Source organism: Eurosta solidaginis, chromosome 4, assembly GCF_040869045.1.
Source record: "Eurosta solidaginis isolate ZX-2024a chromosome 4, ASM4086904v1, whole genome shotgun sequence".
NCBI classification, from domain to species: domain Eukaryota; kingdom Metazoa; phylum Arthropoda; class Insecta; order Diptera; family Tephritidae; genus Eurosta; species Eurosta solidaginis.
Window position 1 is genome coordinate 112,068,289 of NC_090322.1, and position 25,529 is coordinate 112,093,817.

Consider the following 25,529-nt stretch of genomic DNA (forward strand, 5'->3'; position numbering starts at 1 on the left):
TCTAATAGAATTAGCACATGTGTTAATAAAGATTCTCTTTTCGTCTGGTGTTGCCATGACTTGATAGTTAAGATATGGAGCTGAATTAGCAGAAGGTGAGGCTAGTTTGTACAATTTGGATCTTTAAGATCTGATTTTAAAGTAAAAGAAGTTGAAGTTAGTTTTGCACTATTGGAATCGTTGAGATTTGAATCTAAATTAGAAGTTGAATTTTTAATGGAAAATCTGTTGACAAAGAAAATCTATTTTCCTGGTTTGTGACTTCTTCGGTCGAGGATGAAGCTAAACTTTCGTAGCTTGAGGCTGAATTATCGGAATCGGATTCTGAGTTTGAATTTTTTTGCACTTGCTTACCACTTCTAAGGTACATATGTAGTTATCAGAATAGCAAAAATAATTCAGTTCAAACTATGAAATTAATAAAGTACTTATTTGAATGTCTGAATTTATATTTGAATCTGAACTGTTAAAGAAAAATTTTGAAAAAGTGAAATGATTTGCTGGTGAATCGTCGTCTCTATATTTAACACTTTATGGGAAGAACTAATTGGAATTGCAGTATAAAAAAAATAAATGTAAGGCGCGATAACCTCCGAAGAGATCTAAGGCCGAGCTTCTCTTCCAATTTGCGTTGTGCTCCTCTTGATTTTCCCTACAAATTGGCCGGACGGGACCTACATGTTTTATGCCGACTCCGAACGGCATCTGCAAGGCAGATGAGTTTTCACTGAGAGCTTTTCATGGCAGAAATACACCCGGAGCGCTTGCCAAACACTGCCGAGGGGCGACCCCGCTTAGAAAAATTGTCTTCTAATTGAATAACCTTATTTCTAAAGTTTTGATGTTGCTTTGTCCGGGGTGTGAACCCAGGGCATACGGTGTGGCAGGCGGAGCACGCTACCATCACACCACGGCGGCCGGAAATGTATTTGAATTCAAAATGTCACAAAAGTGTATAGGTATGAATTGGTAAACATTTCACAAATTTGGTAATCACGGACGCACCACTTTATATGAAAATCTCAATTTGGGTTTTCACGGAACCACCGCATGTATATAAAAAAATGTAAATTGGTTTTTAACAAACCACCGTTTATAAAAATTTAATTGGTTTTTCACAAACCACCGTTATATAAAAATCCACATTTTACCATATGTACGTGGAAATAGGTCAAAATGCCCGAAAATTTGAAAAGAGAAATATTTGCAAAGGACTATTTGAAAAATTTGTTTAAGATCACGTCAAGAGTTTAAGGAAATACCGTTTACAAAAATCACACTTTGGGTTCACTTTAATTCGCTTGTAACATACATAGCCTGTATAGTTCACATGCAGAAGAAAATATACGTGTGTAAAAATAATTGTACACATGCAAGCAAAACAAGTGTAGTATGTTCGAATAGATGTGGCTAACTATATTGTATGCTTAAACACATGTAAACTAATGAATTCATAAAAATTGAGAAATGTGATTATAAAAAAATTGAGGTTATGTTGGGTGCTCCCGCGCCGCAGTCAGAAAAAAATTGAGGTTATTTTTAGGTGCTCCCTTGCCGCAGTCAAAAAAAATTTGAGGTTATTTTGCGTACATACATAGGTATAAAATGGCGTTTTTCTGTGCCCAAAAATGGCGTTTTTCTGTGCCCACACATGGATGCCCCAATTCAAAAAATGACGTTATTTTACTAGCGGCTGGCCCGCACGTCACGGTCGCCATGTAAACTATAGTATGTATGTGTATAATAAATCACCGGAATTATTACCCAACTTGTGTTCTGTATAGATGTTGGTTTCCAAACTGGATTCCCACGTGTGGATTCTGGGTTTACAGATCTGCCATCTTGTCTTACTTGACTCAGGAGCACGCCGGCTCGTAGTATGTGTGAGTGGCTGCGGAAGGGGCGTATTAACGTAACTCACTGGTACCTGCTTCATGTGGAAAGCCCAGCCGATCCCAAGTAGGGTTATTAATAAAGCATTCAATAAAAACACTTATTTGTTTTATACAATTAAGATTTAATGTTTTATTCATTTAATGGGTACTTGGGGGAAAAATATATGACTGCCTCGTCTCGTATCTTGAAAAATTCTCTATCTGCACATTTTTTGTACAGGGTTGTATTATTGATCATCAGCTGATGCTTGACGCATGGTTGTGTTTTGAATATTTGATGTGGTGAAATTGATTGGCTTAAGGTTCCATTACACTTTCACAAATATATAGTAGATATGAACGATAAGTATTTTTTCTTTTTGTTAGTATTGAATTCTGAAAAAGCTATATTTTAACAATTTAAAAGGTTTTGAAAATAGCATGAAAGTTAAGCCAAATATTCAGATATTCGTTAAAAATTAAAATTGAACGACAAATGGGTTGCAGCCAACAATGCCATTAGAGACGTTTTCCAATATAACGAGGAAGAAAAAAAGTCGCAATGTAAAATGTGCAAATGTAAATTGGCGAGCGAACATTTGAAAATTTTAAAACGTCACATAATAACGAAGCACGGAAGTTTCCAGGCGGTTTCAGGGCTAATTTCGAAAATAGCGAACCACCAAAAAAGAAAATTAAAGTTTCATACTCTATACAACCAGAGTACTTTGAAGAATTTGTTAATAAAAATTGTAACAAAAGATGGGCGGCCGTTGTCGCAATTGGATAGTGGTTCAGGGAGATGGTCGATTCCATCTTCAAAGCCCTAAATATTGTTACGAATATTAGCAATACTAAGGGGTACTGCAATCTCTAAGCCGATGCTAAGCAGTGACTTGATGCACATCAATAATTCAATCATTATGTCTACACATACATATGTACGTACACGCAGCGGAGAAGCAACGCACAAACATATGCCGATATCTTATCTGAGATATGCAATATAATTGTGGAAGTGTCGCTCACAAACACACGCGCATGAGCTGTGAGAGAAGCTATAAAAATTGTGCATCTGTAGTTATAGCTGAGAAACTTATAGCAGATAACCAACTAGTAGATTCTAGAATTATAAAAGGCGACACCAGTAGAGACGCGAGAGTCAGTTTCGATTAAGCACGCTATCTGTCGAGCAATAGCAGTATTATTTTGAAAATCAGTTGTAGTGCTATTTTAAACAACTTGAATAAAGGCCATTTTGCATTATTAAATATTGGAGTTATTTATTCAACAGTTTAGTGATTCGAACTTAGCAGAAGGTTGCAAATAAGAGGATTTGCAGTAAATTCGTTACAATCGGTGTCAGAAGAGGAATTGCTGAATAAATTCCAGAGTTGCAGAGCACAACAAAGACATGGCGAAGTTAAGTGAATTAAGGATCCAGCAACTGAAAAAGGAGTTGGAAGCCCGTGGATTGAATACAACTGGCAAAAAGATCGAACTTCAAGCACGGCTACGAGACGCTATGGAGTCGGAAGGAATTAACGTGGACGATGATGTCTTTCATCCTGATGGGGACGAGACAGCAACAAAAATTGAAAAGAAAAACGAAACATCGCAGGCAGTTACCAGCACAGACTTGAACGTGATATTGGCTGCAATATCTGCACAAACGTCGACAGTAACATCGAAAATTGAAGCACAAGAAACACGTATTTCAGAAATGTCGACACGGATAACATCCAAGATGGAAACTCAACTGGAATCACAGGAGGCATGTATAACATCAAAGATGGAAACACAACTAAAAGAACAAGAGGCACGTATAACAGTACAACTCGAAGCGTAAGATGCGCGTATATCATCAAAACTCGAAGCGCGTATGGACGAGAAAATAACGCAGTTTGAGGAAAAATAGAAGCGGAGGTGGATACAAGAGTTGCAATTAAATCGCCCAGCTGTTTCAGCAAGCAATGCAAAGGTAAAAACACCATCCTTTGACGGTTCTGTTCCTTTCCAGGTCTTTTAAGCTACAGTTTGAGAAGACCGCAGCAGTGAACAACTGGAATGCTGAAGATAAAGTTGCTGCACTCTTCGTAGCATTGAAAGGACCAGCTGCCGAAATCTTACAGATTATTCCAGAGTACGAACGGACAGTTATGACGCATTGATGGCTGCTGTAGAACGACGGTACGGAAGCGAACACAGGAAACAGATACATATATATCAAATAGAGTTGCAAAACCGTCACCAAAAAGCAAATGAGACATTGCAGGAGTTTGCTTCGGATGTTGAAAGCTTGGCTCGTTTGGCAAATGCGGAAGCACCCGTGCAATACACTGAAAGGGTAAAGATTCAGAGCTTTATAAATGGCATACGGGACGTCGAAACAAAGCGAGCTACATACGCAAACCCAAAGCCAACATTCGCAGAAACGGTGTCACAAGCTCTGATTCAGGAAACAGCGTCGCTTCTGTGTAAGCCAGTTTTCAAAGCACGCCGTGTGGAAGTAGAAAGGCCAGAGTGGTTAGACGCAATATTGGAGGCGCTGAAAGGATGGCAAAAGCGGAGTGATAGAGTTATGAAATGCTCCAAATGCGGGAAGCCCGGTCACATTGCACGTCATTGCGATCTTGATCCTAGTGGTTTCAACAGCATGGGTGGTCTTAATAACAAAGCTGGAGGGGATGAGCAAGAGCGAGTAAGATGTAGACATCGAGAGATAGCTCCAGCTATTGAATGTCCTGTGATATCTGTGTCGCAAATTGGTAGAAAATTGAGCAGTCTTACCGTCACACGGCATGTGAATGGCAAAGAACGTGTACTGACTGTAGATACGGGCGCATCTCATTCCTTGAATCGATCTGATTTGGTCTACAGGAGAGTAAAGTCATTACCTGGAGCAAGGTTGCGTACGGTCACTGGCGAGTATAACCAAGTCCGGGGAGAAGTGATCTGTGAAGTCTTAATTGGGAAGGTCATGGTTTTACACAAATTCGTTGTGGCGGAGATTGTTAATGAATTTATATTGGGAGTGGATTTCTTGGTTGATCATGACATCAAGATTGATATGCAGAGAAGGGTGATGCGTTATGAGAACCAGGATATACCACTTAACTTCAGTTTGGAGAAAGGGCTCAGCAGTAATCAAGTACTGATGGAGAAGACTCGACAAAGACCACGAAAGTCAAAGGTAAAGGTTGATGGTTCGAATGGGCCAAATAAAGCGAAATCAAAAGTACCTGCGAGAGAAACACTAGTATTGACGAAACCTAATGGAAGCACTAAAACGACTGAAAGAATCCAGAAAGAATGCAAGGGTGGTTTCAAGCCAGCGCGCACTTCTGCTGGGAAACGTCGGAACGATACTGAGTATGGGAAGCCAATCCGTCAAGAGCAAGCTCTACAAAGCAGTTCATTGGACAAACAACAGAGTGCGAGGGAACGATCCAGGATAATGAGTAGTAAGATGAAACGCAGGTACGATGAGAACAATAATTCGGAAGGTTTATTTGAGGAAGATTTGGTACTGCTATACAACCCTCACCGGCGGAAAGGTGTTCCATCAAAATTTCGGTGCAATTTGGAAGACCCGTACAAAGTGGTGAAGAAGATCAGTGACACCATCTACCGCATACAAACCATTGGGAAACCACGAAGTAGAGGAGTGGTACATTTGGAGATGCTAGCGGCGTTTAGATAGAGAGATTTGTCTGATCGGGACGATCAGGCTTAGGTGGAGGGCAGTGTTACGAATATTAGCAACACTAAGGGGTACTGCCATCTCTAAGCCGATGCTAAGCAGTGGCTTGATGCACATCAATAATTCAATCATTATGTATACACATATGTACGTACACGCAGCGGGGAAGCAACGCACAAACACATGCCGATATCTTATCTGAGATATGCAATATAATTGTGGAAGTTTCGCTCACAAACACACGCGCATGAGCTGTGAGAGATGCTATGAAAACTGTGCATCTGTAGTTATAGCTGAGAAACTTATAGCAGATAACCAACTAGTAGATTCTAGAACAGAGCCGCCTAGAAATGTCAACGAGTAAACCAAACAGTATAAAAGGCGACACCAGTAGAGGCGCGAGAGTCAGTTTCGATTAAGCACGCTATCTGTCGAGCAATAGCACTATTATTTTGAAAATCAGTTGTAATGTTATTGTAAATAACTTGAATAACGGCCATTTTGCATTATTAAATATTGGAGGTATTTATTCAACAGTTTAGTGATTCGAACTTAGCAGAAGGTTGCAAATAAGAGGATTTGCAGTAAATTCGTTACAATATGAATCCAATCAACTCCCTTAATGTCATGGGGTTAATAGGTAATCGTGCTATAGAAATAAAAAAGGAAATAAAAAATGTGGTTGAAAACAAATTGGTGTCAATTAAAATGGATGCCGCTACTCGGCTTGATCACTCAATATTAGTCATTAACCTACAGTATATTGAAATTCAAAATTATTAGTAGTTGTAAAAACTCTTGGAATGAGACCATTGTTACACCCACACCCTAGGGACAAAATAAAAAGGACGGTATTGGAGCTCTTGAGGAATATGATATTAGGCTGGAGCAAATTTATAGGTGTTGAATACATCAGGGCGCTAAAAAAATTTGCTAAAATATTCCTCTAAAAACTGTGGCTCCAACATGTATCTTGCCTATTACGGTATCCGGCGGAATCTTTAGGGTAGACGCACGGGTAGATTTACAACGAAATTGTTGAGGATTTTAATTTAAAAGTTATAAAAAAGCAATTAAAAATATTTTTGAAAGTTTAAAACTCGAATTCGCTACTATTTTGTCGCCAATCGACCTGCACTCCCCTCCGCCCCTATTAAGGTCGCACCTAATACTAATATTAGGTGCTTATATTTTCAGAAGCATATTTTGGCGTAGAAAAAAAATGTTTTTATACACATTTTCATGCAAATATCCATATATATTCAAACAGCGTAACATCCGATAATGGGCGAAATATCCCCAAAGCTGTGGAAATTATGAACCAGAATTTCACTGAACTTTTCGATTTTGAAGACGAACCTGAAGAAATTGATTTAACAGATTGTATTCATTCCGTGCGGTGTGCGACGCACTCGTTTCAATTATTTGTAACCGATATTCACAAAGAGAATACTATGAAGACCAACATAGAAGATGTTTGGAAACTTTTACGTTGTAGTAAATACATACATATAGGCAAGTAATATGCATATTCATAAAAAATTAAATGGGTTTATAAAACTCTTTTAATTGAGTATTTGTATGATAATGCCAATCTATAAAGCGCAGTTTTATTATGGCAGACGCGAAGGTAGTGCACTGAATTTTTAAGTGTAAAATAATTTCACTGCCACTATACATATTTTTAATACAAAGGTAATGGTAGTGAAAATTTAGTGCACTGCATGTGGAAACATTTGAAACGCTAATATTTGCTTGTGCAGAACAACGTTGAATGTGCAATAAACATTGCGACCAGATGGAATTCCACTTAGCTTATGGCAAAGAAGGTATTGGAATTGAGGGATTTTGTGGATGCAGAAGAAACATTGTCAATTATAATTGATTGGGACTGGTTTCATGAATATGTATCGGCATTGGAACCGTTTTTCGTTGCAACCAAAAAACTACAGGAAGAACATATGAAGGGTAGCCGCGAATAACGTTGCAAATGACAAACTCGTTTTTTTTACAGGAAAGAAAACAAACGTTTGTTGTTCCTGTATTGTTGGCTTGTCCAAAACAATGACATTAATAACTTGAAAAAAATTGAGGAATTTCAATTTCGAATTACAAGCGGTAATTTTAAAACTTTTTTCAGTGGAAAAACGTTTCATATCCCAAGCGCGACAGCAGTTAAAACGTTTCTCCATTATGCACAGCATCTGTACTGATGGCTTTTAAAACGTTGTTCCACTGAGCAATACGGTTTGTAGGAACGGATTTAAAATGTTACTATCGCAAAAAAAATATGTATTGGTTTGTTTTTTAAATAAAGAGTATATTATAGAATGCTCACAGTTTATTTATTTCATACAAAAAGTTATTTCGGCATCAAAACAAAAATGTGTTCAAAACAGAAATGAAAATATTCCAAAAACTGTGAATAAAGCTTGATTTTCTTTGAGCCCATTTACACAATAACTTTCCAACTCATCTTTTTTGTTTACTTCTTTTTAAATATTAATTTCCGAGTGCTTTCACGGTCACTTTTACATAAAGAGGGCGAAAAACCATCGTGTAAGGGTGCTCTTTCAAGTAAGAGATTTATATACTATCTTTATTTACTGCAGATCGATTTATAGAACTTTGCGCAATTCTCACGCCAATAGTCCTTCATTTGACCAACACTAAATTTTTGAAAATTGAAATAGCAACGCCAATCACAAACCTAAATATAAACAATAAATAAAATAAAAATTACAACAAGTGCACTTAAAACGTTTTTCCACATTACTTGTTCTGGAGCGTTTTTTTGAGGGATACTTTTGTTTTTCCGGGTTGTATATGCATTTCGACTTTTTCTTAACTTTTTGTTTTTAATATTTTTCCAATTTTCAACATTACATTTCCTTTTTGTACCTCTGTTACACTTATCAATTACCTGCGACAACTGCGATCATATCATTTTGCGTGTAACTTACAACGTTCTTCTACGGACTGACTTCTTCTAATTGCTTTTTAATTGCCCTTTAGTACGTAATTTTAACTTATTTGATGCTTTAGAGATGCAAGAGAGTAACAGTAATGGAAATTCTGCAAACACGTTTTGCAAAAATTGGCTTTTAAAACGTTATTCGCGGCTCCGCTTCAATTACCTCTTTGTGATCTTTTTAAAATATGGATGGAGCTAAAGCTAGATTTAAGAGAACGGGAACAAAGCAGTATGCAACATAATTTATATAAATAAAAAAATAAATAAATGTAAGGCGCGGTAACCTCCGAAGAGATCTAAGGCCGAGCTTCTCTTCCAATTTGCGTCGTGCTCCTCTTGATTTTTCCCTACAAATTGGCCGGACGGGACCTACATGTTTTATGCCGACTCCGAACGGCATCTGCAAGGCAGATGAGTTTTCACTGAGAGCTTTTCATGGCAGAAATACAATCGGAGCGCTTGCCAGACACTGCCGAGGGGCGACCCCGCTTAGAAAAATTTTCTTCTAATTGAAAAATCTTATTTCTAAAATTTTTGATGTTGCTTTGCCCGGGAGTTGAACCCAGGGCATACGGTGTGATAGGCGGAGCACGCTACCATCACACCACGGTGGCCGCCAACATAATTTATATAACGCTCTGTTAAACAGAGAAAGTTTGTTACTTAGCAACGCCACATTTCTTAGCGCTATTTATTTAGATCTTTGTTTAAATTTATTACTATCCGAACCGCAAAAATTTTTAGCTAAGGCAAATTTAAAAGCTACTACCAAACAAATTTTCATTCTCAATCAGGAAATACTTACAGGATACAAAATTTTAATATAGATTGTTATATTCAGTTGTGCTTACTCCCTGTTTTGCCGAGACACACAACTGAGTGTATTATGTTCAGTTTCACTATACTACGATTTCTTTATTTAAAATAAATTCTGTTTCTTCTCTCGCTGTTTCAATAAAGCGATACCACTTCTGGGGTCAATATTCTTTATTTACTTTAGGTGCTCCTTCAAACTAATTTGTGTGCACGTGACTGAAAGAATTCCTGCTTTATCTAACCTGTCACATTTGTTTTTCGTAGATTTGAGTATAGTTCTTGACTTTGTTGTTGTTATAGGAGCGTGTGTCAGCAGTCTCTGGAGAGAATCGGGACAGGGAGAAGCATACATCTGTATTGTGTCCCAGGGCATATGGGAATAGATGGGAATGAAAAAGCGGACGAACTAGCTAAACAGGGCGCATCCCTTGAAGCTTGCTCCGTAGACGTCCCAATTAGGATGGCCGAGATTAAGCGAAGGCGAGAAGTGCACATGATCGACCAAGCGGGAAAGGCGTGGGTTCAAGCGCGGGGCTGTAAAGTGTCGAAGATTGGGTGTAGGTCTTACAACCTTAGACTAAGAAAGTTGCTTCTATCATTAAAAAGAGAGGAATGTAGGCTCATAATGGGTATCCTGACTCGACACTGCCTTCTGGCGTCACAAGCCTTTAAATTAGGCTTCGTCAGTGATAGCAGATGTAGGAAGTGCGGGTTAGAGGAGGAAACGATCGAGCACGTTCTGTGCTCGTGCCCTGCACTTGTCAGGCTAAGACTCCAGCTATTCGGAGTGATACAGCTGTCAGATCTAGAAGCAGCAAGTGGCTTAAGTCCTTGCAAGCTTCTAGTATTTGCCAAGAGGACGGAGTTCTTTTATAACATAAGTCCTGGTGTTTGATAGGGGTTTTCAGTTTGGTCGTTAAAACAAACTTCTGGTAACACCACGGACTCAATCAGTCTATGTGAGGTCCTCATTGACCGGCCAGTTCAAACTAACCTAACCTAAAGAAGTTACTTTTATGTTCACTTCATTTAGACTTTTTTTGATATTATTAAAATAATATGCATTGTAGGTCATGCCAAAATGTTTATTTTCGTCTTTTTTACCCACTGTATCAAAAAACAAACTATAGTATTTCTGCTCTTTTTTGCTTTGATGCTTCTTGATTATTTGTAAGACAATGCTAAGGTCAGAGATGCCAAAACGTGGGATTTTCTCCCACTAGTGGGATTTTTGTTTAAGAAGAAATGAGCTAAAAGGGTAAAAGGGATTTCCGAAAACTAACAGAACTAAAAGTGGGAATTTTCGAAGTGAGTACATTTTAATTGCCAGTTAAAAAAAAACCTCTGTAATAAGCACGTCGTTTTTTTTAAATTAACAAATTAGACAAAAACATATCTGTACCACCTGAAAAGAGGGGTACAAGTGCGTATACGTACCACTTTTTTTATTTGGTATAAAGGAGTTACTACATACATACAAACATACGAGTAAAGCGTGTTAAAAATTTTGCCATGCGAATACACCCTTATTGCTTGTAAAATCATATAAGTAGTATATATACACACAATTTTATATTTAAGGAACACTTTTCTTGGGGGGGATATATATCGAAATCGATCAATTTGTCGGCATTAAGGGCCTCAGTCTTCATTACGAAACGAACGTTCATTTCGCCTCAGAGACCAATCGCTAGTGTATTTGCGCTATGTTGAACGATGGCAACATATCATTAGACAATTGCTTTCGCCTTCCTGCTTGACATAAAGTAAGAAACGTAAAGGCCCAACGAAAATGATAGACAATACCATTGCTTGACGAATTTCTTTGGAAGCGAATAATTTGTCTGAGTTATCGTTCGCAATGTAGAATGAAGCCCTAAGAGTACGCTTACACAGCCACCGATTTAGATCGCCCGATGCCGGTCGTAATCGTCCGATAAAAATAAAAACATGTACTTAGATGAGCGTGTGTACATTTCACCGAATTATTGTCGGGCGTTGTAGTTTTTCACTGCCGATAAATTCGCGCGTGTTCAATTTTATCGTCCGATGAATTGTGTGCATTTACTGTGAAAAATTAATTATTTGTGCGATGGGGTGAAAAATTAATTGTGTGCAAAACAGACGCCCTTTATGTAAAATGTAAGAAAACAAGTAAGAAAGTCTAAGTTCGGGTGAAACGGAACATTACATACCCAGTTGTACACTTGAAATGCTGTTGTTGTTTGTTTTGTGTGCTTAACAGTGTTACAAGGCTGCGCAATAATACATATACATATGGTTCTATTCTGAACTAATTTTCGTTTAAAATAAGCAAAGAGGATACAGAGGCTAACACCAATGACCTTGAGCGGGTAATAATGCAGTTTTCCTTCAGATATCGGGATTTCCCTACTGTTTATTTTAAAATAAAGATAGAACAATAAACATAAACACACAAGTGTCAACGAAATTTTCCAACTTTTACTAGAAATAGCTCATTACCTGCATCCGCACTTTTACAAAATCTTTTATACAAAAGAAGGCGATTTAACCGATTTAGTCCATTTTTACTGAAAATATTTTTTGTTAAAAGGCATACATGTGCACCAAATTTTTCGTCGAGTTCTGGCTCCAGAAACGTTGGGAAATGCATTGTAAGAAAGGGACACTGCCATGCCTAATTTTCAAGATTTGAATTTTTTCCCATTTCTTGTTATAATGGCACAAAATACGATTGGTACAAAACTATTTTGCGCTAAGATTTAACTTATTATTTTTGCCAACGACCATTTTTAAAGTAATTTATATAAAAGTGGGCGTGGTCCTTAACCAATCCTATCTATTTTTACTAGAAATATTTCCTGGTTTAAGGAAAATATGTGTACCCAATTTTGTTACGATATGTAAGTTTTTCTTCGAGTGATGGCTCCCGAAACATTGACCATTGCTTAGACAAAAAAAGGGCGGTGCCACACCCATTTTCAAAAATTTTATTGTTTTCCAATTTAATGTTATAATTTAATTTAGAAAGTAAATTCTGTTGATACAAAGTTCTTTTTCGTTAAGATATAGCTTATTATTTTCGTCTACGACCCTTTTAAAAATCTTTTATATAAAAGTCGGCGTGGTCTTTAACCGATTTCGTAAATTTTTTTCCAAAGCATTACTTATAGTAAAGGAAACCTCTCTGCCGAACTTTGTTGCGATAGGTTTAACGATTTTTGATTTATGATTAATAATATTTGTAAAATTGATTTTATCACAAGTGGGCGGTGCCACGCCCATTTTACATTTTTTTATATCAAGAGTCTCAATATCAGTCCACACGTCAAGTTTCAACATTCTAGGTATATTATTTACTAAATAATCAAGTTTTTTGTGTTTTCCAAAATGTTATATATATAAAAAGTGGGCGTGGCTATTATCCGATTTCGCTCATTTTCAATACCAATCTATTCTGGGCCCAGATAAGCTCGTGTACCAAATTTCGTGAAGATATCTCAATATTTACTCAAGTTATCGTGTTAACGGACAGACGGGCGGACGGACATGGATCAACCAAATTTTTTTTTCGATACTGATGATTTTGATATATGGAAGTCTATATCTATCTCGATTCCTTTATACTTGTACACACAACCATTATCCAATCAAAGTTATAATACCCTGTGTACAAATACAGCTGGGTATAAAAACTAAGAGGTCTTTTTTCTCTCCTGAAAAATTCGATAAAAAACTGCTTACAAAGCCAACGATATACATATGTGCATGTTAAGAACTTTGACTTTTAATAAACTTACTCATCGTCATTTCGATAGTACGCGATATTTGTGCCGCAACGCCTCCATCCTTCACCTGCCTGGTTCGCTTTAGTTGTTGAATACATGAGTGGTCGCATACCATCGTTGTAAAGGCTATCGGACTTGACAAGGTTTACGATGGAAAGTCTTTTTTTTTATTGATACGGTATAACGTTCAGTGGTCGGATCGGGTAAAATGTTGCATATGTACGTCGTTGAGTGGTAAGCCATGAAAGGCATGTTCCAATTGTCCATAAGCAGCAGTTGCATAAACGAAGCAATTCAAAAGTGTGTATATAAAAGAGAATTTAAATTTTGATAATTAGTTGCTTATCAGAAAATCGGATCATTATTATTATTGCAAATATGCTTATGGCTTTAAAGTTTTAACGTGCATACGCCCACTTAGATCTAAACAGCAATGAAAAAAATGTGTTTTCCCAAAAGTGCGAAAAACTGATTGCATATCCTATGTGCGCTGCAGAAGTCCTTTGGTTTGCACCCAGTCTTTTCTTTGATTCGGTTATAAAAGTCAGTAGGTGTGGAACTAATCATTTGTAATTGAGAATACGTAGTCAATTATAAATAAGAAAGTATCACTAGAAAATGCGGAAGCGTCATATGGAAATGAGAATAGTACCTTGTAAATGAGAAAGCAGATACAAACTTGTTGCTTAAATAACTTAAAACCGTGGTTAGCTTTTGGATGGTATTTAACCACGATTTACTTCACTAAAATAAAAGAAGGTGTTAGTAAGGCTTTGTTGATTATTCCCATTGTGTCCCTCGGACTTCGGACTACTTATGCATTTTTTGAAGAGACGTCCAAGTTGTTGTTGCTGTTGTAGCTATAAGGACACTCTGCGAATGCCTTGGGCAGTATTATCGATATGGATTGTCCTTTGCAGGATGCAGACCCGGTACGTTCTGGTAACAAGCGCTTTTTTTGGTACGACCACATGCAATATTCTAGGCCATTACCGCCCTCCCACCCCCTAGGCCCATCAGGAGTTCGGGATCACCAGAGCCTCGGCTGTTAATGAAACAGTATTCGCCATGGTAGGTGAGGTTGACAATTGGGTTGGAGAAGCTATATATTGCGCTTGCAACCCCTTGAATCAATTTGGTATTTTAGTCGCCTCTTACGACAGGAATACCTACCGCTGGGGCGAAAAGTCCAAGTTCTTGTGGGAAATGGGTAATGAGAGGGAACCATTACATTATACTTTTACATAATATTGACAAATTTTATTCTTAATATTCTTTATATTTATAATTCAATTACAAATTACGGTTTCGCATTTCCATTTGATGCTTTCTCATTTACAAATTACTATTTTCATTTACAAGTGACTATTCTCAATTACAATTGACGATTTCTAATTTTCAAATGACGCTTTCTCATTTACGAGTGACTGTTCTCATTTCTATGTGAAGCTTTCGCATTTACAATTGACTAATTTCATTTCCAAATTACGCTTTCGCATTTACAATTGACTATTCTTATTTCCAAGGGACTATTCTCATATCGAAGTGATGCTTTCGCATTTACAATTGTCTATTCTCCATTCCATATAACGCTTTCGCATTTGCATTTGACGCTTTCTAATTTAAAACAGACTAATCTCATTTACAATTTACAAATCTTATTTTCAACTTACGCTTTCTCCATTTCGAGTAACTATTCGCATTTTCAAATGACGCTTTCTCCTTTTAAAGTCACTATTCTCATTTACAAATGACGCTTTCTCATTTACAACTGGAAATGGTGTAGATTGATTTTTAAAAACGAATAAATCGATGGTCTCGAAGTCGATTTTGCTTTCTTAATAGGCAGATAACTAAGTCGAAGAATGTTTATGACAACGTATCTTCTTTTTTTCAACTAGTAAGTACTTTCGGGATCTAACACACTCAGTCACTCGCCCGACTCAATAGTAAAAAACTTCGTTTACTTGGGAACCAGCATTAACACAAACCACAACATCTGCTCTGAAATCCAGCGAAGAGTCACACTTGTCAATAAGTGCTACTTTGGACTATGTAGGTAATTGAAAAGTAAAGACCTCTCTCAGCAAACGAAAATCATGCTCTACAATTCACTTATAAGTAAATTCTGGAGGAGCTTAAAAGTATGCAAACGAGAAATCACAGAGTATAAAAGGCCGCAACAGTAGAGGCACGACAATCAGTTGATTTAAGACGCTATCTGGCGAGCAATAGTAGTGTTATTGTGAAGAACTTTAATAAAGACCATTTTGCATTATTGAATAGTGGAGTTATTTATTCAACAGTTTAGTGATTCGAACGTTAGCAGAAGATTGCAAATAAGGGGAATTGCAGGAAATTCCTTATTAAAAGTCCATTGAAATAAAATAAAACAAAAAATGGTATGCAATTAAATTAAAGAAATGGAATTCAATAAAATAAAACCAAATTAAATGGGATTAAATGTACTGAAATGAGAGGAAAAAATTAAATGGGATGAAATGAGATGAGATAATAAAATGTAATGAAATGAAATATATGTAATAGAATAAAGTGAAAGGAAATCAAATAAAACAAGCAAGGAAGGCTAAGTTCGGGTGTAACCGAACATTACATACTCAGCTGAGAGCTTTGGGAACAAAATAAGGGAAAATCGCCATGTAGGAAAATTAACCTAGTGTCACGTAACCTCTATCCAACACTAAAAATGCCATTTTAATACGACCATGATCTAACCCTACGACAACTCTACATATGCTATAATTGTTGTTGATGTACTAACACGAGAATTCTTTTGAACTTGAATTAAAAACACAAATTAATATTATCCACGCTTACATGCGTAGCCGTTCTTGAATTACATAAGTGTTACTTAATTTTATACATGAACTAGCTTTACCCGGCGTACGTTGTAACGCCCGAGATCGAATGAATATTGCGTTATTTTTCTGTTTTGTTTGTTGATAATTTAGTTTATTGTGTTGTAAATTGAATTGAATTTTGTACGCATATTTCGTGAAATTTTCGTTTAAAACATTTTATTATTGTACCTTAGTGTAATGCAATTGGTACACAATAGTTTTTTTTGTTTTGTTCGGTGCAAAGATAAACAAATTTTTTGGCGTTCCAACGCTAGGGCAAGCAACATATAGCTGGTCATGGGAAAAGGATGGACTCTCTAAATTTAATCCTGCAACACTAAGCGATTGTCCTTGTGCTTTGCTGATTGTAATTGCAAAAGCAAGGCGTACAGGAAACTGAAAGAGCTTAAAATTGAATGGCAAATCTGTAGGAATCATTGGGATCCGTGGTATGAGCACATCTTGACCTTTGCTTTTACCGCTTGTAATTGTTGCTTCGATTACATTCGGCATTAATTTCTTAACGCAAAGTCTGGTTCCATTGCACAATTTTGGTGGATCTAAATTCCCAAGAAGCATGAATGGTGAGCTAATTTTCAAAGTTAATAATTGCGCAGGTATTCCAAATTCAATTGGATAATTCACAATTTGATCTTCATCTGTAACTGTGTCGATCGATTTATATTTCTTCACTTCACCAGGAATTTGGTTTTGTATGCGATCATTGGTTTTGTATACATGATCATTTTTGCGAGCTAAGATTGCTCGTTCGCATAGCCAAAAAAATTAATTTAAAATTCTTAATTCTGAAATATGAAATATGAAAAACCTTCGTCTTGATCGAAGGAACTTATAGCCAAAATTTGATGATGATTAAAGTGTGGGAAATACGTTTCCACACACATAATTGAATTTGTGTAGAAGATGTAGATAGACTGAAGCTAACAAATTTTTTTAACGGCGGCAGATTACTATACGTCCAAAAGGAATAACAGCCAAACTCAACAATGCAGTCAAACTTTAGGTGTTAAAATAACCTAATTTTGTACGGAAGCCATAGTTCTGAAAAATCCCATTTATATGGAAGGTACCACGCCCCTTTTTTCCTAATTCCACATTTTACTGGAGGTGTTAGGACTTAACGTCATATAGCTCCTTACCAATTTTCATTATCCTACCATTACTACATCGAGAGATATGCAGTATGATATCTTTCATTTGTATGGGAGGTGTCACGCCCCATTTTTCCCAATTCCACATTTTCTTGCTGGTGTTAGGGATTGACCTCATATAACTCCTTACTGATTTTCAATGTTCTGGCATGTATACTCTCAGAGTTATGCAGTACCAAAAATTCCATTTTATGGGAGGTGCCACGCCCCTTTTATATATCGAAATTATTTTGAGCCTAAAACCTTCGTCTTGATCGAAGGAACCTATAGCCAAAATTTGGTGATGATTGAAGTGTGGGAAATACGTTTCCATAGGTAACACACACACAGAATTTGATTTTTATATATAGATGGGTGTGTGGTAAGGTAAGTGCGCAACGTACAGCGTGACAATTATTCAGAAGTAGGGACCGAACTCCCCTTCAAACGTGAGCGTTTAAGAAAATAAGAAATAAAATGCTATACATATATGTAAGTGAAGTGCTGTAGTGAAAAGTTCGATAATTGCATATATAAAATTATATGTACAAACGTTACGCATATGCAAAATGCTTTAAAACGAATATATATGTACGTATATATGTACATACATATGTATTTGTGATTGAAACTCCCATGAACGTTTGCATGTGAGACTTGCTTTGTTGCGGTCGTTTGGGCGAATTCCAGGCATGCTTAACCAACGAACCGATATCATTTCGTTACGATAATTAACGTTAATAGACGAAACAAATTCATTTCGTGAAACAAAAACACATATTTCAGTTACATCTGCGTATAATGCGGATTGGAATTTATTAGTACACATTTTATGCCCAGCAACTTCAGAGGTGTATTCAAAGTATAAAGCATAGTAAATATAAGTATTGAAATCATGAGCCTGGGCATTCGCGCAATTTTAGTGATGTAAAGTGCATGGCGCCAGCGCCAATGCGGTGCCAGCTCATTGACGAAATGACTCCAAGCGAATTTTTGACGCTACTTAGTAGTGAGTGCGTAGTACATTTTACTTGCGCTATTGAGTGAAACGACTTTTGTGTGTCAGGCACGAGTTTGGTGTTATTGGCGCTACTGGCAATGATGACACTGAGCTGTTGACGGTAGCGCTAGTAGTTCAGATTTTGAATCGGAGAAAGAATTGATGACCCGTGTAAATTATTATGGCTTTGGCCGTGTAAATTAATATGGTGTATTTGTATATTTTAGATTTAATGCACAATTAATATGTGTGTGTTTGAGCGGCCAAATAATAACAGTAGTATTGCTAAAGTGCTGCTTAGTTGATGGAATGTCGCTAATTTCCTAGCGATGATCAGCAGATTGTCAATATTTCGTTCAACGGACCGGCGAAATTGCCACATCTGCTCAAATTTTCCAAGATTTTCCATTCTTGATTTAACTTAAGCTGTTATGCCAATATTTTTCAGCCAGCTTTTTTCAAATAGGTAATTTTTCCAAAAGCAAAATAAATTACAGAAAAGATTACAGAGTTAAACAGCCTTAAAAATTCAGCTATGTTGGTTATACACAGAAATACAACAGAGGGTTGTGTCTCCGCTTTTCGCAAGCGTTGAGATTCACCACGGGTGATTCACCACGTCCAAATATCACAATCCACGGATAGGTACCGGCGGGTTTGTATGGGACTTAGGCTGTTATGCCAAAGTAAATACAAATCTTTACCGATAACTGTGTTATCGATTAATTTATCGAATTCTAACAAAGTAATATTGCATTGTCATCGGAGTTATACATGTGTGCAAAATTTCAGCTCAATCGGACACCGGGAAGTGTATCAAATTTAACTTGCAAGATTCCATTACAGACAACAAAAGTGAAAGTAAATAAAAGCTTATAATAAAAAAAAAATACGACCTTACCACACGTTATACCACACGTTAAAATAAGTTAGAGAGAACAAAATAGTGCTTTTGTACGAATGAAGCTAAAAGCAAACGATGAAACTGAAGTAAAAGCTTGCGATCTCTTGATCTTAATGCACATTCTCATATGAAAGTCAAAATTCTAATTAGATTTTGTGCGAATAAGAAAAAAACAAAACAAAAAAGAAAAATTGATTATCAGAGTAATAGTGTTTACTCTGTTTAATAAGTGCATTAGCTACCACGATTGAAAGTGTTTGATTTTATGTATTATAATAATCAAAACAAAAGTGGCAAATGTCTTTACGCAAAATGAAGGCGCGAGAATTGAAAAACGAATGTAAACAATTTGGTTTTTCTACGTCCGGACGGAAAAACGAACTGGTAGAACGTTTAGTGCAGCATATGAATGGTGAAAATAATGAAGGCGATGAAGAAACGTTAACGCAAAACGATTTCTCGGTGATACAGCGCGTTTCTAATTTAGAAAGGACAATAGAGGAATTGCATTTGCAATTATCAACTCCAAGACCGAATGCCGTGCCAAGTAATTTTGAATGTTTAATATCGTCGTCACCTGTACCAGCAGTGTACTACCACGGCATACGTCGCAAGCCATTCCTTCGCAATGGGAATCGGCAAATACGGGTTATGCAACAAGTGCTGTGCCAAATCAAAATATACGAAATAATGCAATATATACCAGTGTGACAGTGTCATACAGCAACGTGCGTAATGCTGTACCACCACAAAATGTGCCATATGCTTATGGGCATTACACTCCCGGTTTATATAACAATTCGCCTTATCAAAGTCATATAGGTGACATAATTGAGCTGTTACCAATTTTTGATCCGACTTCAGATAAATCGTTGAATTTGTTAAACGTGTAGAACTATTGAAAGAAACGTACCAATGGACTGAAAGTGTTTTACTCTTTGCATTACAACAAAAAATGCGTAGTTAAGCCAAATTGTGGATCGACGCGCAACAATGCGTTTTTGTTTCGTGGCCCCAATTTGTCAACAAGTTTTTATCAGATTTTCCGCATATCGACAACAAAGCCGGCGCGCATTTAAAAATGTCTCAAACAAAACGTCAAAACGCGGAGACACCGACAGAATATTATTATCGAAGGTTGGCGCTCGGAACAAAAGGTGGACTACCGGGGTCCTGTATTGCGCGCCATATTGTTAATGGAATTAACGATATTGATTTAAAAAGAAAAATGTCTAACGAATATAAGCGTTGTCAAGACTTACTCCGTGATATAGTAAGCTATTGAATTTATAATAAACCGAAGACAATTGAAAAGAAAACGAAAAACTTTGTGCAACCGGCGCGAAATAGTACGACTGCGCGTGAATCGAATATAAACGAAAACAAACAAAAGACAACGCCGCGTGTAAAAGTAGCATTGGAAAAAGTAAAGTGCTATAATTGTGCAAATTCGGGCATTACTCTACTAAATGTTCAGAGTCGCAGAAAAAGGCACGTTGTGCTAATTGCAATCGTACGTCGCATACCACCGACAAGTGTCTATCAAAAGCAAAAGATATAAATAAAATTTTAGAAAATACAATGCGGTTTGAAAAATCTGATAATATCATAAAAATTATTTTAGTAAACGAACAGGAAATGAAATCCATCGTGGATCCGCGTAGTACATGTACTCTAATAAAAAAATCATTCGCGGAAAAAGTAGGAGTGTGTGAAGAATATAACACCAAACTACACGGTGTTGCGGGTAGTGAATACGTTTGCTGTTGCTAAAATGCGTATTAAATTTAATACTGACGTACCTATATGTCTCAAACCGTATCGCGTGTCGTTCGCGAAAAGACCTATTATTGCGAAAATAATTTCGGAATTACTCGAAAACGATGTTATATGTCAAAGTGAATCGCCATACTCTTCGCCGTTTGTGCTCGTTGACAAGAAGAGTGGTGTTCATCGGTTATGCATTGATTATAGATGTTTAAATAAAACAACCATTAAACAATCGTTTCCCATGCCGAACATGGAAGAGCAGTTTGTTCAGTTAGCCGATAATACATAAATATTTCACAAAAAAAAAAAAAAAAAAATGGGGTACCACCAGATCGATGGAAGAAAATTCAAAAAAATTTACCGCGTTTGTTACGACAGAGGGACATTATGAATTTAATAGAATGCCTTTTGGTCTCGTTAATGCGCCAGCTGTGTTTCAGTGCGTAATGAACCATATGTGTCGGAAATGTCAGCAAACGAAATGCTTGTGTATTTAGATGATGTGACTATACCGAGCAAAACTGTTGAAGAAGGACTAAATCGATTGCGAAAATTTTTTATTTTGTTAGCTAGAAGCAAATCTCACGTTACGTATCGACAAATGAAAATTTTTAGAAAAGAAAATCGAGCATTTGGGACACGTTATAGATGAAAATGGAATCACACCTGGTAAGACAAAAATCAACGCTATATTAAACTTTCCGAAACCCAAAAATATAACAGAAGTAAGAAGATTCCTTGGCCTTAGAGGATTCTTCCGTAAGTTTGTTGAAAACTATTTCCTAATCGCTAAGCCTTCAACAAAACTTTTTCACAAAGAAAATATTGACAATTTTGTTTGGGGGGAAAACCAACAAAACGCGTTCACTATTTTCATTAAAATATTGGCAGCTGAGCCTATCCGCGCATTATACGATATGAACATGAAGTTCATACAGATGTAAGCAGCGTAGGGCTTGCAGGCGTGTTATTGCAGTCGTCAGACGGGAAAAATTGGAAATCTGTTTTTATTATAGTCGTCATTGTACCGCGAGCGAAAGTAAATGTCACAGCTATGAACCCGAAGTTCTAGCTGTTGTAGAAACTTTGGAGCGATTCCGAATATACCTATTAGGTAAGCGTTTCCCTGTAGTAACAGATTGCCCTGCTATTGCACACGTTAAAGAAAACAAGGAGCTTAAGCCAAAAATTGCTCGATGGTGGCTTAAGCTACTTGAATACATGAACATGTTGATGCGCTTAGCCGCATGCCAAACGAACCCAGTAGGGAAATTGAACCAGCCGGGTTGGTACTGAAAGTAACTGCAAACGTAGATGATTGGTTGTTAACGATGCAACTACAGGATGAAAAATTGCACAACACTATATCTGTTTTGAATGGTACAAATAAAGCTACTGAAGCGAATCAAATTAAACCAGAATATCAACTTCAAAATCATCGACTTTTCCGAAAACAGCCAGATGGACTTAAGTTTGTAGTGCCAAAAGCTGTACGTTGGCGTATATTGCAATACTGTCATGACAAAGAAGGGCGCCAAAGGCGTATTGGTTTCCGCAAATGCGAAAATATGTAAAGCAATATATTTCCGCATTCGTCGATTGCTGCTACAAGAAACAACGCCCAGGAAAAACCGAAGGCAGTCTCCATTACAGCGAAGTTAAACCAATTCCTTTTTATCGAATATATATCGACCACATGAGTCCACATGTAAAAAGTAAACGTGGAAATTGCTACGTACTCGCGATTTCGGATTCAATTAGCAAATTTCTCATAGTTAAAGCCGTTCGAGATACAAAAACGGTTCACGTACTTAAAACACTAACACATGACTAGCTACTTTGAACTTCCATCGCAGATCGCATCTGATCGGGGTACGGCGTTCACGTCCAAATAATTTGAGTCTTATTGCGACAACAACAACATACAACATATAAAAACCGCAGTGCGAACTCCAAGAATAAACGGTCAGGTGGAGCGCGCCAACCAGCTTATACTTTCATTTATACGAACAACAATAGAAGAGCCTAAACACTGGGATTTAACGCTTCGAAACCTGCAATGGTCCGTAAATTCAACAATGGGTTTTACCCCGAATCAACTTGTATTTGACTTCAACCTTCGAGATGTTATCCAAAATCAAATTATAGCTGCAATTCATGATGATATAGAAACAAAACCAACAACGACAATCGCCGATAAGCACGAACAAGCCGCAATCAATATAAGCACGAACATGAAAAGTGGAAGCAGAGATTTGATCGTAAACACGCAACACTGAAGATATACTTTGAAAATGATCTCGTCGTCATTGAGAACGAACCAGCGCCTGTAGGCCAATCACGAAAACTTGAGCCGAAGTATCGTGGCCCCTATATGGTTATCAAGAAACGTCAAAGAAATTCTGTTCAGTCTACACCGTCGTCTATACCGTCGTCATTAAACACTGTCAATTCTTTTGAACTTTAATTAAAAACACAAATTAATATTATCCACGTTTACATGCGTAGCCATCCTTGAGTTAAGTGTTACTTAATTCAATACATGAATGTGTGTGTGGTAAGGTAAGTGCGGAACGTACAGTATGACACTAGGGTAACCCTGGTATGTGTTTGTATGACATGGGTATCAAATGGAAGGTATTAAAGAGTATTTTAAAAGGGGGTGGGCCATAGTTTTATAGGTGGACGCCTTTTCTAGATATCGCCATAAAGGTGGACCAGGGGTGACCTTACAATGCGTTTGTACGAAATGGGTATCAAATGAAAGGTGTTAATGAGTATTTTAAAAGGGAGTGGGCCTTAGTTCTATAGGTGGACGCCTTTTCGAGACATCTTGATAAAGGTGGATCAGGGGTGACTCTAGATTGTGTTTGTACGATATGGGTATCAACTGAAAGGTGTTAATGAGTATTTTAAAAGGGAGTGGGCCTTAGTTCTATAGGTGGACGCCTTTTCGGGATATCGCCATAAAGGTGGACCAGGAGTGACTCTATAATGTGTTTGTACGATATGGGTATCAAATGAAAGGTGGTAATGAGTATTTTAAAAGGGAGTGGTCCAAAGTTCTATAGGTGGACGCCTTTTCGTGATATCGCCGTAAAGGTGGACCAGGGGTGACTCTAGAATGTGTTTGTACGATATGGGTATCAAACGAAAGGTGGTAATGAGTATTTTAAAAAGGAGTGGGCCATAGTTCTATAGGTGGACGCCTTTTCGAAATATCGCCATAAAGGTGGACCAGGGGTGGCTCTACAATGTGTTTGTACTTTATGGGTATAAAATGAAAGGTGGTAATGAGTATTTTAAAAGGGAGTGGGCCTTAGTTCTATAGGTGGCCGTCTTTTCGAGATATCGCCATAAAGGTGGACCAGGGCTGACTCTAGAATGTGTTTGTACGATATGGGTATCAAATTCAAGGTATTATTGAGGGCTTTAAAAGGGAGTGGCCCCTAGTCGTATATGTGAAAGCGTTTTCGTGATATCGACCAAAATGTCGACCAGGGTGACCCAGAACATCATCTGTCGGGTACCGCTATTTTATTTATATATGCAATACCACGAACAGTATTCCTGTCATGATTCCAAGGGCTTTTGATTTTGCCCTGCAGAACTTTTTTCATTGTCTTCTACTTAATATGATAGGTGTCACAACTATTTTACAAAGTTTTTCTTTAAGTTATATTTTGCGTCAAGAAACCAATCCAATCACCATGTTTCATCCCTCTTTTCGTATTTGGTATAGAATTATGGCATTTTTTTCACTTTTTGAAATTTTCGATATCGAAAAATTAGGCGTGGTCATAGTCGGATTTCGCCCATTTTTAATACCAAGATAAAGTGAGTTCAGATAAGTACGTGAGCTAAGTTTAGCAAAGATATATCGATTTTTGTTCAAGTTATCGTGTTCACGGACCGACATACGGACGGGCGGACGGACATGACTAAATGGATTTCTTTTTTCGCCCAGATCATTTGGATATATAGAAGTCTATATCTATCTCGATTAGTTTATACCGTTACGGGGTACCGTTATGCGAACAAAATTAATATAATCTGTGAGGTCTGCTCAGCTGAGTATAATAAAATAAAATGAAATGAAAGAGTATAGTAAAATGGACTGAAAAGAAAGAAAATGAAACGTAATTAAATAAAACTAAGGGAAAAGAAAAGAATCGAAAAATTTTTGTTGTTATATCGGCCTACTGACTTGTAAAATCGCGGTTTCGAATCAAGCTCAAAGCCTAACAATAAATATTTTATCTTATGATTGTTATGATATATTTTCTCTTAAATAAATAAAGAAATAACGAAGGCAAACAAACAATCGCTGCGAAAGGTGAATGGTTATAGCAGCGGCGTCTAAAGTTGCCGATGAAGGAATTTAGCAGTTCCTGAAATTGATCTATATAACGAGCTTTAGTAGTCGGCTAATTTTTTTTGTATACGATACTATCGAAAACCTACCATCGAAAATATCGACTGGCACCGCTTTCGATAGTTTTGCAGCTCTATTGCTTGAAATAATATTCCACGGGTGCATAAGACTGAATCATGTACCACACTCTTGGAGAATTGCCCCAGTAGTGTTCCTATCAAAGCCGGGGAAGATAAATCATACATATGTATGTATACCAAAGAATACCGGCCCATTACCTTTACATCATTTAAGCTCAAAAGCTTTGAAAGGCTAATTGATGTGCATATAA

At 37.2% G+C, this 25,529-nt stretch overlaps 2 protein-coding genes across 36 annotated transcripts in view; one reads left to right on the forward strand and one right to left on the reverse strand.

Moving 5' to 3' along the window:
• Nadsyn (NAD synthetase) overlaps nt 1-25,529 on the forward strand; it is a 1,223,365-nt gene that overhangs the window by 592,696 nt on the left and 605,140 nt on the right. The window lies entirely within an intron of this gene.
• Nna1 (Nna1 carboxypeptidase) overlaps nt 1-25,529 on the reverse strand; it is a 725,779-nt gene that overhangs the window by 546,492 nt on the left and 153,758 nt on the right. For all 26 annotated transcript variants that reach the window (XR_010952781.1, XR_010952783.1, XR_010952782.1 and 23 more), the window contains one exon: nt 13,150-13,296. Coding sequence is in view for 22 of the 26 variants with exons in the window: in XM_067782491.1 (XP_067638592.1) it covers nt 13,150-13,296 (147 nt within the window). In the remaining 4 variants the exon portion in view is untranslated. The remainder of the gene's footprint in view (nt 1-13,149; nt 13,297-25,529) is intronic.